This window comes from Aethalodelphis obliquidens, unplaced genomic scaffold, assembly GCF_003676395.1.
Source record: "Aethalodelphis obliquidens isolate GAN/ISIS:26980383/991018 unplaced genomic scaffold, ASM367639v1 scaffold24, whole genome shotgun sequence".
Classification (NCBI taxonomy): domain Eukaryota; kingdom Metazoa; phylum Chordata; class Mammalia; order Artiodactyla; family Delphinidae; genus Aethalodelphis; species Aethalodelphis obliquidens.
In genome coordinates this window covers 25,498,373-25,512,046 of record NW_020837968.1, presented here as the reverse complement: position 1 = coordinate 25,512,046, position 13,674 = coordinate 25,498,373, and the positions used below count along the sequence as shown (strand labels likewise).

At 38.6% G+C, this 13,674-nt stretch overlaps 1 protein-coding gene across 1 annotated transcript in view; it reads right to left on the bottom strand.

Moving 5' to 3' along the window:
* Window positions 1-13,674, bottom strand: part of OPN3 (opsin 3) — a 59,176-nt gene that overhangs the window by 5,132 nt on the left and 40,370 nt on the right. Inside the window, 1 exon segment of the mRNA XM_027122479.1 lies at window positions 11,899-12,218. Within this exon segment, the coding sequence (XP_026978280.1) occupies window positions 11,899-12,218 (320 nt within the window).

The following is a 13,674-nucleotide window of genomic DNA, read 5'->3' as shown; positions in this document are numbered from 1 at the left end:
TGATGTTTCCATGATTATTTTTCATTTATCTCTTTGGCTTCTTTGTTTCATCATTCTCAATTCCTTTACTCTGCTTATTTTCCAAATAAAGAGCTCTACTTTATGTCTTGCCCCCTTTATCCAATCATTTGAGGATATTTTTCAAAATTGTTATGGATAAAGCAAAAGTATTGATACATACACAAATTTGTCCTAAAGGAGGAACGACTTAAGACAAATCCCCCAGTATTACCTCTAATGGTGTTCTTTGCCTATATAAATGGCAACGCCTAGTGCTTGGTGATTCAGACACCTGTAGGTTTTTCAAAGACTTTACTGTGAGTCCTTCTCAAGGGAGTAGCTATGTCTCTATTGCTATTACAAATAACCTCTCTGGATAAGGAAATAGAAGCAATTCCTTGCACCAAGCTCTGTGTTGAGTTTATAGCACAGTCAGTAGTCAAATCTCTTTGTACTTTCACCACTCCCCTTTCCTAAACCCTTTGTAAATTTTTTCCAAAAATAGTCACTGGTCCCTATTGCATGTAGGTACTGTTCCAGCTATAGGTGAAAAAATAAATAAGAGTGGGTCTCTTCTCTTGAGGAATTCACTATTTGGTGAGGGTGACAGGCACATAAATATACCATTTCCATAGGTGATAACATGCCATGAGGGAGGTGATCGGAGAGGGCTATGGGAATACGCAGTAGGGGTAACAAATTCAGAGGTCGATAAGAGCAAACAGATCCTGATCTCAGCCTTCCGAGGTGAGGAGGAGTTTAGACAAGGAGGAGAGACAGAATGTTCCAGGGTTAAGGCAAAGAGGTAAAAGAACATGTCAATTTCTGGGGACAAGAAATACTGTAGTTGACTGAAGCTTGAGGTGGCAAGAGGGAGGGAATGTAAAAAAATCAGACTGGACAGGCAGATGAGAGATGGCCACACAGGACCTCATAGTCAGCTCAGGGGCCTTTCTTTTAATCATGAAGGCAATGGAACCCTTAAAGGATTTTAGGCTGGGTAGTGACATAAGAAAATTTTCATTTGAGGACAATTAATCTGGTGGCAGTATGAAGAGAATGGATTAGAGGAAGGCAAGAATAAAGAAAGGAAAACTAAGATCCTTTTGAATTGAGTCTGGCAGGCAAAAAAATTGAGAGGACAAAATAGATATATGGAAATATATTTGAGGTTCGATAGATAAAAATTGATAATTGTTTGGGTGTGAGGGAGACATGGATGAAGAATAGTCAAAGATTACCCCTTAGTTTCTGGCTTAGGTAGATAGGAGTGATGACCATTCACTAAGAAAGGGAATGGAGGAGTAGAGACTTGGGGGGAAAGATGACCAATTCATCTTCACACATGTTGAATTTGACAAGTCTGTGGACTATCCACATGGAGGTATTCAATAGGCAATTGACTATGAGGATCTGATAGAGGTCATAAGAACAACCTGGATCAGAAGTAGAATTTCAAAGTCACCATGCTATTGTTAGAAGGAAAATACTGCCAATATATGAGATTGCCCATGTTTATTGCGTAGTATTGAGACAGGCTGGGACCTGGGACCCGGGACCCTTTGCTGCAGTGCTTGCACCTGGACACACGTCTCCTCAAGCAACAAAATACAAAGAAACTATAAGGGACTAAAATTAACTGCATGCATGTGCAGTTGGGGCAAATTATGGACAATGAGATACAAAAAGACCAAAAACCCAACTGCTACTTCTGAAGAGCCGGGAGCAAAAGCAGGGTGTCAAGAGCAAAAGCATGCCCCCTGCACACAACACCACCAAAGGGGTGGGCAAACCACCTAAGCCACCCCTTTAGCCCATCTCTGGGCCCACTCCTACCCTCACCCCATATAAAGAACCAGCTGGCCCCGCCTCAGGAAGCGAACAAGGGAACTTGTTACTTGTTTTTCTCCTCCCTGCTGTAGCAGGGACCCCAATAAAGCCTTGCCTGAATTTCTTATCTGTCCTCTCATCAATTTCTATTGATTAAGGAAGGCCAAGAACCCTGGTCAGTGACAGAATGAGATGAGAGCTAAGCATAGAATGCTGGGGAGGCCCAAGGAAAAGAAGCCTTTGAAGGAGACATGAGACGATGGGGCCCAGAGAGTCAGCAACAAAGATAAAAGAGAATGGGGTCCTAGAAACACTGAGAGCAGAAACTCACAATTAAGTAGGAGCTGTCAACAATGCCACAAGTCTCAATGCCACAGATGCCAGGAAAAAAAGAGATTGAAATGTGTCCAATGGCTCTAACATTTGGGAGACCATCAATGACCTTAATAAGGCTGTTTCTGTGAGAGTGTGGTAGAAGAAGGAATCACCAATTTGCAATGGGTTGAGGAATAAATATGTGAATTTACTAAACTACAGACTCTGAGGCAGTGGCTATATCTTATTCACTGTGTATCCTTAGAGATTAGTAATTGCCTTTGCTTGGACTTCCATAACAAAATACTGAGTGGCTTAAACAATAGAAATTTATTTCTCACAGACTTGGAGACTGGGACGTCTAAGATCAAGGTACCAGTAAGGTAGGTTTCATTGTGAGGCCTCTTTTCTTGGCTTGTAGATAGCCAAATTCTCTCTATGTTCTCCTATCAGTGGAGAGAGAGAGTGAGAGCTCTGCTCTCTCTTTCTTTTCTTATAAGGGTACTAATCCCATCATGAGGGCCCTACCCTCGTGATCCCATTCTCATATATCCCTAATTACCTACCAAAGGCCCCATCTCCTATACCATCACATTAATGCTGGGGAGACAACAAATATTCAGCCCATAACAGTAAATAATTGGTACATTTTAGATGCTCAATAAATATTGGTCAAATGAATGCTTATTGAGTGACGATGTAGCACCAAAAGCCACCAATGGTTCTTTGAGTTAGCAGTGATGTGGAGAGAAATAAACTGATAACTAGAGGGAGTTGAGAGTATATTTTGCTTTTGAATTAAATTATCATGGTTGTATGCTACAGATAAAGAGCCAGTACTGAGGGAGAGATTGAATATATGAGTAAAAGAGAAAATTATTACTTGAGAGAGGTCCCTGAGGCAGAGATTGGGGTGAGGAAGAAAACAAGAATCTAGGATCAGTTTGGTCCTGAGAGACCTCTCCCATTCCCTTGCAACTGAAGAGAGGGATATAAGAATGAGTGGGGGAATTTGGCACCACTGGGACTCCTGTGATCCAAGCAGTCATACCACCTCTGTGCCTGGTCCTCACAGGGATAGACCCAAGGGCTCCAAGGCAGCCTCAGGACCAGACTCCTGTTGGTGGACCACACACAGAGGTGGGGATAAAACCAAAGCTGGATGGGGTGACTAAGGAAGAAGATCAAAAATCTTTCCATCAGCTGTGCAAGCTGCAAATTAAATACCCGTGATCATCTAGGTAGACCCTGCATCTATGGAATATCTGAGTAGACAGTGAGTGTTCCCACAAGTGAAAACGGTCTAGCTCTCGCAGCTGTGGACTTTTGGGGTAAGCACATGCAAGAATTGGACCAGATCAGAGCCTGAGTAGTCCCCACAGGGCCCACAGCACATCCAGAGACCAGCTCAGAGGCACAGGAGAGCCTCTTCGGGAGGTGGAGGTGGGTTGTGGCTCATGGCATGTGCAAGGACACAGCGGAGACCCCAGGGAAACATAATTATTACTATTAATTTTATTATGTTTCAGTTTGTTCTGTTGTTGGTTCCAGCTTTTTTTTTTTTTGGTTTTTCTTTGTTTGTTTATTTGGTGGTGGAGTTTTTGTTGTTTTTCTTTTTTTAATTTAGTCTCTTGGGATCTCCATGTTTCATAACATATTTTTAAAATTTTCTTTATACATCCTATTTTTACTTTGCTTTTCTGTGGTTCTGTGTTCTTTTCCCTTATTTTTTCTTTTTTCTTCAGTATATATATGTATATATATATTTTAAATATTTCTATTTCTTCTTTGCTTTTCTGTTGTCCTGTGATTTTTCCCTTTTTATTTCATTTTATTATTTTTTTAAAAATAATTTTTATTGGTTTGTTCTGTTTCCTTGCTTCATTCTTCAGTTGGCACACTGCTTTGGTTTTGTTTTTAGATTATGTGTTTCTGTTAGCTTTAATCCTAATTGTTTGATTTCATTTTTGAGCTCTTCTATTTGTCTGGTTGTTCTCTTGCTTTCTGTTTTATTTGGCTCTGTGTTTGTTTCTTTTACATGTGTGCGTTTCCTTGTCTCTGTTTTTGTTTATTTGATTTTGTTTTTACCATTTCTCGGGGGTTTTGTTTGTCTTTTTTTTTTCTTTAATTTTGCATTTTATTTTATTTTTTTTATATTTCTGTTTCTACATTGCCTTTCTGTTGTTCTGTCTTCTTTCCCCTTTTTCTTTTCTTTTTATTTTTTAATCATTTTTGTTGGTTTGTTTTGTTTCTTTGCTTCATTCTTCACTTGGCACTCTGCTTTGCTTTTGTGTTTTGGTTTTGTGTTTTTGTCAGCTTTCTTCTTAATTGCTCCATTTTGTGCTTGGGTTCTTTTGTTTGTCTGCTTGTTCTCTTGCTTTTTGTTTTGTTTGGTTCTGTTTTTGTTTCTTTTGTGTGTGTGCATGTTTCCTTGTTTCTGTTTCTGTTTGTTTTATTTTACTTTTCACCATTTGTCTGGGGTTTTGTTAGTCTTTTAAATTACCTTTATTGTCAGGACGAGTGAGTTGTGGGGTCTTGGTCCCTTGACCAGATGTCGGGCCTGAGGCTCTAGGGTGGGAGCACCGAGTCCAGGATGCTGGACCACTAGAGAATTCCCTGTCCCAGGGAAGATTAATTACCAAGAGCTCTCACAGAGACCTCTATCTGAATCCAAGACTCAGCTCCAACCAACTGCCAGCAGCTTCCAGCAATGGACGTCTCACACCAAACAACAAACAAGACAGGAACACAAGGCCACCCATCGTCACACAGACTACCTAAAGTCATACTAAGCTCATAGACACACCAAAAACACATCACCTGACATGGCCCTGCTCATCAGAGGAAAAAGACTCAACTCCACCCATCAGAACATAGGCACCAATCCCTCCCATCAGGAAGCCTACACAAGACAATGGACCAACCCACTACCAAGGGCAGAGAACTGAAGCAAGAGGAACTACTTACAACCCTGCAGTCTGGGGAAAGGAGACCTTAAATACTGTAAATTAAACAAAATGAGAAGACAGAGAAATTTCTTACAGGTAAAGGAGCACGATAAAAACCCACAAGACCAAATGAATGAAGAGGAAATAGGCAAACTACCTGAAAAAGAATTCAGAGTGATGATAGTAAAGATGATCCAAAATCTCAGAAATAGAATAGAGAAAATACAAGAAACGTTTAAAAAGGAACTAGAAGAACTAAAGAGCAAACAAACAGTAATGAACAACACAATAACTATAATTTAAAATACTCTAGACGAATCAATGGCAGAATAACTGAGGCAGAAGAACAGATAAGTGAGATGGAAGATAAAATGGTGGAAATAACTGCCACAGAGCAGAATAAAGAAAAAAGAATGAAAAGAATGGAGGACAGTCTCAGAGACCTCTAGGACAGCATTAAGTGTGCCAACATTATAGGTGTCCCAGAAGAAGAAGAAAAAAGGAAAGGGTCTGAGAAAATATTCGAAGAGATTAGAGTTGAAAACTTCCCCAACATGGGAAAGGAAATAGTTAATCAAGTCCAGGAAGCACAGAGAGTCCCATACAGGATAAATCCAAGGAGAAACATGCTGAGACACATATTAATCAAACTAACAAAAATTAAACACAAGAAAGAATATTAAAAGCAGCAAGGGAAAAGCAACAAATAACATAGAAAGGTATCCCCATAAGGTTAACAGCTGATCTTTCAGAAGAAATTCAACAGGCCAGAAGGGAGTGGCAAGATATATTTAAAGTGGTGAAAGGGAAAAACCTACAATCAAGATTACTTTACCCAGCAAGAATCTCATTCAGATTACTCAGCCATAGAAAGGAATGAAATTGGGTCATTTGTAGAGACGTGGATGGATCTAGAGATTGTAATACAGAGTGATGTAAGTCAGAAAGAGAAAAACAAATATTGTATATTAATGCATATATGTGGAACCTAGAAAATGTTACAGATGAACCAGTGTGCAGGGCAGAAATAGACACAGATGTAGAGAACAAATGTATGGACACCAAGCGGGGAAAGTGGTGGGGGTGGGGGGGTGGTAGGATGAACTGGGAGATAGGGATTGACATATATACACTAATATGTATAAAATAGATAACAAATAAGAACCTGATGTATAATAAGTAAATAAAATAAAATTCAAAATAAAATGGATCTCAGATTCTACAGAGAAATCAAAAGCTTTAAGGAAAAGCAAAAGATCAGAGAATTCAGCACCACCAAACCAGCTGTACAACAAATGCTAAAGGAACTTCTCTAGGCAGGAAACACAAGAGAACAAAAAGACTTACAAAAACAAACCCCAAACAATTAAGAAAATGGTAATCAGAACATACATATCAATAATTACCTTAAATGTAAATGGATTAAATGCCCCAACCAAAAGACACAGACTGGCTGAATGGATACAAAAACAGGACTTGTATATAGGCTGTCTACAAGAAACCCACTTCAGACCTAGGGACACATACAGTCTGAAAGTGAGGGATGGAAAAAGACATTCCATGCAAATGCAAATCAAAAGAAAGCTGAAGGGCTTCCCTGGTGGCGCAGTGCTTGAGAGTCTGCATGCTGATGCAGGGGACATGGGTTTGTGCCCCGGCCTGGGAAGATCCCACATGCTGTGGAATGGCTGGGCCCATGAGCCATGGCCGCTGGGCCTGCATGTCCGGAACCTGTCCTTTGCAACGGGAGACGCCACAATAGTGAGAGGCCCACATACAGCCAAAAAAAAAAAAAAAAAAAAAAAGAAAGCTGAAGTATCAAGACTTGTATCAGACAAAATAGACTTTAAAATAAAGATTATTACAAGAGACAAGGAAAGACACTATATAATGATCAAAGGATCAATCAATGAAGAAGATATAACAATTGTAAATATCTATGCATCCAACATAGGAGCACCTCAATACATAAGGCAAATGCTAACAGCCATAAAAGGGAAAATCAACAGTAACACAATAATACTAGGCAGCTTTAACATCCCACCTACACCAATGGACATATCATCCAAACACAAAATAAATAAGGAAACACAAGCTTTAAATGACATGGTAGACCAGATGGACTTAATTGATTTTTATAGGACATTCCATCTAAAAATAACAGAATACAATCTCTACTCAAGTGCACATGGAACATTCTCCAGGAGACATCATATCTTGGGTCAAAAATGAAGCCTCAGTAAATTTAAGAAAATTGAAATCATATCAAGCATCTTTTCCAACCGCAGTACTGTGAGACTAGATATCTATTACAGGAAAAAAAAAAAACCTGTAAAAAATACAAGCACATGGAGGTTAAACAATATGCTACTAAATAACCAAGAGATGACTGAGGAAATCAAAATATACCTACAAACAAATGACAATGAAAACATGATGACCCAAACCCTATAGGATGCAGCAAAAGCAGTTCTAAGAGGGAAGTTTATAGCAATACAATGCTACCTCAAGAAACAAGAAAAATCTCAAACAAAAAACCTTACCTTACACCTAAAGGAATTAGAGAAAGAAGAACAAAACAAAACAAAACAAAACAAAAAACCAAAATTAGCAAAAGGAAAGAAATCATAAAGATCAGATCAAAATTAAATGAAAAAGAAATGAAGGAAACAATAGTAAATCTGGTTCTTTGAGAAGATAAACAAAATTGATAAACCATTAGCCAGACTCAACACGAAAAAAAGAGAGAAGACTCAAATCAACAGAATTAGAAGTGAAAAAGGAAAAGTAATGACTGACACCACAGAAATACAAAGAATCATGAGAGACTACTACAAGTAACTATATGCCAAAAAAATGGACAACCTGGAAGAAATGGATAAATTCTTAGAAATGTACAACCTCCCAAGACTGAACCAGGAAGAAATAGAAAATATGTGTATAACAATCACAAGTACTGAAATTGAAACTGTAATTAAAAATTTTCCATCAAACAAAAGCCCAGGACCAGATGGCTTCACAGGTGAATTCTATCAAGTATTTAGAGAACAGCTAACACCTATCCTTCTCAAACTCTTCCAAAATATAGCAGAGAGAGGAACACTCCCAAATTCATTTTATGGGCCACCTTCACTCTGATACCAAAACCAGACAAAGATGTCACAAAGAAAGAAAATTACAGGCTAATAACACTGATGAACATAGTTGCAAAAATCCTCAATAAAATACTAGCAAACAAAATCCAACAGCACATTAAAGGGATCATGCACCATGATCAAATGGGGTTTATCCCAGGAATGCAAGCATTCTTCAATATATGCAAAGCAATCAATGTGATACACTATATTAACAAACTGAAGGATAAAAAACTTATGATAATCTCAATAGATGCAGAAAAAGGTTTTGACAAAATTCACCACCAATTTATGATAAAAACTTTCCAGAAAGTGGGCATAGAGGGAACCTACCTCAATATAATAAAAGCCATATATGACAAACCCACAGCCAACATCAGTCTCAGTGGTGAAAAACTGAAAAGTTTTCCTCTAAGGTCAGGAATAAGACAAGGGTGCCCACTCTCACCACTGTTACTCAACAGAGTTTTCAAAGTTTTAGCCATGGCAATCAGAGAAGAAAAAGAAATAAGAGGAATACAAATTGGAAAAGAAGTAAAACTGTCACTGTTTGCAGATGACATGATACTATACATAGAGAATCCTAAAGATGCCACCAGAAAACTGCTAGAGCTAATCAATGAATTTGGTAAAGTTGCAGCATACAAAATTAATGCACACACATCTCTTTCATTCCTATACACTAATAATGAAAGGCCAGAAAGACAAATTAAACACTCCCATTTACCACTGCAACAAAAAGAATAAAATACCTAGGAATAAACCTACCTAAGGAGGTAAAAGACCTGTACTCAGAAAACTATAAGAAACAGATGAAAGAAACCAAAGATGACACAGATTGAGAGATATACCATATTCTTGGATTGGAAGAATCAATATTGTGCAAATAACTAAACTACCCAAAGCAATCTACAGATTCAATGCAATCTCTATCAAATTATCAATGGCATTTTTTACAGAACTAGAACAAAAATCTTAAAATTTGCATGGAGACACAAAAGACCCCAAATAGCCAAAGCAATATTGAGGGGAAAAAAAAAATGGAGCTGGAGGAATCAGAGTCCCTGACTTCAGACTATATGACAAAGCTACAGCAATCAAGACAATATGGTACTGGCACAAAAACAGAAATATATAGATCAATGGAACAGGATAGAAAGCCCAGCGATAAATCTATGCATATATGGTCACCTTATCTTTGACAAAGGAGGCAAGAATATACAATGGAGAAAAGACAGGCTGTTCAACACGTGGGGCTGGGAAAACTGGACAGCTACGTGTAAAAGAATGAAATTAGAACACTTCTTAATACCATACAAAAATAAACTCAAAGTGGATTAAAGACCTAAATGTAAGACCAGACACTATAAAACTCTTAGAGGAAAACATAGGCACAATACTCTATGACATGAATCATAGCAAGATCTTTTTGACCTACCTCTTAGAGTAATGGAAATAAAATAAAAAATAAACAAATGAGACCTAATGAAACTTAAAAGCTTTTGCACAGCAAAGGAAACTATAAACGATGAAAAGACAACCCTCAGAATGGGAGAAAATATTTGCAAATTAAGCAACCGACAAGGGATTAATCTCCAAAATCCACAAGCACCTCATTCAGCTCAATATCAAAAAAACAAACAACCCAATCCAAAAACGGGTGGAAAACCTAAATAGACATTTCTCCAAAGAAGACATACAGATTGCTAACAAACACATGAAAAGATGCTCAACATCACTCATCATTAGAGAAATGCAAATCAAAACTACAATGAGGTAACACCTCACACTGGTCAGAATAGTCATCATCAAAAAATCTACAAACAATAAATGCTGGAGAGGATGTGGAGAAAAGGGAACCCTCCTGTACTGTTGGTGAGGTTGTAAGTTGGTGCAGCCACTATGGAGGACAGTATGGCGGTTCCTTAAAAAACTAAAAATAGAACTACCATATGACTCAGCAATCCCACTACTGGGCATATACCCTGAGAAAACCATAATTCAAAGAGTCATGTACCACAGTGTTTATTGCAGCACTATTTACAATAGCCAGGACATGGAAGCAGCCTAAATGTCCATTGACAGATGATTGGATAAAGAAGATGTGGCACAGACAATGGAATATTACTCAGCCATAAAAAGGAACAAAATTGAGTTTTTTGTAATGAGGTGGATGGACATAGAGTCTGTCATACAGAGTGAAGTAAGTCAGAAAGAGAAAAACAAACACTGTATGCTAATGCACATACATGGAATCTAAAAAATTGGTACTGATGAACCTAGTGGCAGGGCAGGAATAAAGATGCAGATATAGAGAATGGACTTGAGGACACAGCAGGGAAGGGGAAGCTGGGACGAAGTGAGAGAGTAGCATGGACATATATACACTACCAAATGTACAATGGATAGCTAGTGGGAAGCTGCTGCATAGCACAAGGAGATCAGCTCAGTGCTTTGTGACCACCTAGAGGGGTGGAATAACGAGAGGGGGAGGGAGGTGCAAGAGGGTGGGGATATGGGGATATATGTATATGTATAGCTGATTCACCTTGTTTGTTGTACAGTGGAAACTAACACAACATTGTAAAGCAATTATACTCCAATAAAGATATTAAAAAAAAAAAAGAATGAGTAGGTACCTAGAAGTTTGTATAAAGGGAGGCAGAGAGTTAAGGAATTTCTTGGTAATTGCTTTATTTTGCCAAACAAACAAGAAGCATGACGGTTTGATAAGAATAAGGAGGGGAGGATAGTAGGGCAAGAGAGTAAAATGAGAATTGAGGATTTGTAATAGCAACTGCATAGAGAGTGGACCATCTAGGGATCCAAAGTTTGCTAGACACTGCTAAGAGGACATCTCACTGCTTGCTGAATGTGGGTGCTGGGAATCCAATGTGGTTTTTCTTCAACTTATTGTAGTTTGGCTACAGTCATGCAGAAAACAAAGAGTTGGATTGAACAAGGGATTTGATTTTTTTCAAAATGAATGTGCATAAAAAATGTTGGAACATGAAAGTTAAGGATAATGGGGCATGATTTAAAATAATGCATGTGGCTAAGTGATTTAAAAGAGGTGAAAGCTAGAGGGGGTTGGCAGAGTGAGCAAGAGACTGGAGAATTTGGTGAGAGAAAAGAGTAGGAAGAAGCAGTGAGTAAGGAAAACGTACATGGTTGAAGTTAGAAACTGGAATATGAAGTGTGCCCCAGTCTGTTACTTCAGACGCCTTCTTGCTAGCACCTAACAGGAAACCTGCTGTGGTCAGTTCTTGTCCTTTATGACTCAAAACTGATTTCCAGACAAAATATCTGTACCATTCTCTAGTAGGTTTATGTGACTATTGGATGAATAAAGTTATGGGAAGTGTGGAATTCCCTTTATTAGAGTTCTTAAATTCTAATAATGCTTGAAGATGTAGGGTTTTTTTTGGTTGTTATTGATTTTGTCTGCCCAGAACGCCTTTCCTTCCTTTTTCTAGTTTAAAGAGTGAGGAAGGGAGAGTAAATGCCATTCCTCATTGATCTTTTCAGAGAGTGACTCACAGTGCAAAATTTTATCAAGTGGGACGTCCCCTAGAGCTGTATCAGCTGTGGGGAAGAGCATGATTTTCTTTCACAGAAAATTTTCTACCCTGCACAATTTGGAGGAGAGGCATTCATATTCTTCAACTTACCTTTTGAATGGAATATAAAATATGGCCATAGCAATGAGCAATGACACCCACAGGTACCACCATGCAGTCAAGAAATAAGAAAAGCACAAAGGAGGAGTCGCTGGTGTCCTTGGATTTCCAATCCACAGCACAGCCTAGTACATGCACATCCAGGATATACCTGTGTCAGCCCAGGAGAGGTGACCCTGACCTCACCAGTGAGTATAGCCAGATGTACGTAATGGCCCTCCAGGCCCAGGAAAAACTGATCACTCTGTTATGGATCATGCCAATATAACGTTCACAGGCCAGTGTAGTTAGGGTGATAATGGAAAAAATACCTGCAAGAAGAGAAAGTGGGACAGCATAGCACGGCACTGTGGGGTTGTGGGAGAAGACAGGCAGAACAGAGCAATACATTCTCCGCTGGCAATACCTTACAGAGTATCTGGAACCAACAAGGTGCTCTAAAAGCCAAAATACCTTAATAGAGATAACGCCTCACAGTCCCCAGGAAACTCAGTTGGAAACATGTTTACTCATAAAGAAAATGTGGAATGGAAAATGGCATGTGAGTTATAGCAGGACAAAAATAAAAGCTCTAAAATCAGCTCTAACCCAATGGTACAGCTGTTGTGTTAAATTTTCTGCCAAAGAGAAACTCTGGAGCATTTCAAGAAGAGTCACTAAAAAAAAAGTCTCTTTTGGTTTTGACTTCTCTCAGGTATCTGACTCGGCTATAGAGATAAAGTCAAAGTGGGTTCCACAAATGTGAACTGACCAAAGTGATGGTAAAATTACACAAGAACTGTCCTAACCTACCTACTAGCAGCGTCAGCCTATGAACTTTCACATGCAAGACTGCTGACAGAGATGGAAGTCTTCTGTGCTCCTGTGTCTTCATCTATACTTTTATTTTGCAACAAATAGGCTTTAACAAGATTATTCATTTATTTCTCTGCCTCTCCCGAGAGAGCAATTTATTCACTCAATAATTTATATATTTCATATATTAATTTGCTTATTCATTAACTGCATGTGTCAATAACGGTGCTAGAAAATTGACGTGAAGTGGTGAGTGAAACAAGGTTTTGTGGAACATATTACAGTCCAGTGGGTAAAAGAGAAGAGATAATAACAAACCAAAAAGCAAAACAAGTAAATTAGTGAAGTGCTATGAAGGAACGAGACGGTGCAGAGATAGAGAATAATGTGAGGTGAGGCAGGAGAGGGCATAAAGGGAAATGTGGACAGGGTGTCAGGAAAAACCTCATTGTGCTCAGAGCTGAAATCGGGAGCCAATATTGTGATGTAAGAACACAGGAGTTTACTGAATTTTCCCTTCTTATTATTTAGTTCAAAGCAATAAGAAATTTAAAAAAATATAATATAGTTTTTGACCATAATTGTGTCTTAGCAAGCACAATGGGCTTCAAGTCCTGAATTCAGTTGCTATTATTCAGTACCATGACCAGTTAGTACAGACCTAGAGAGAGCAAGCCTTGCATTCCTCAGGCCCTCCCAACAGCACGGGTATATATAAGTAGCAGGCTTAGTCACACTGACTTAGTCTTGGATGGTGACCCATTTGAACTGACCTAAACTACATCCCTTTGTTGCAAAATATATGTCAGCCTCTTTTTTTTTTACTAGCGAATTTCAATCCTGAGTCCAAATTACTTTCTATATTCTAATTGATTCCCAGATCACACCCCAGGAGGATGAAAATGCACGGATAATCTTACAACAATGTTACATGTACTTTTTAACTGATGTTAAGCCTAATTCTCTATTCCA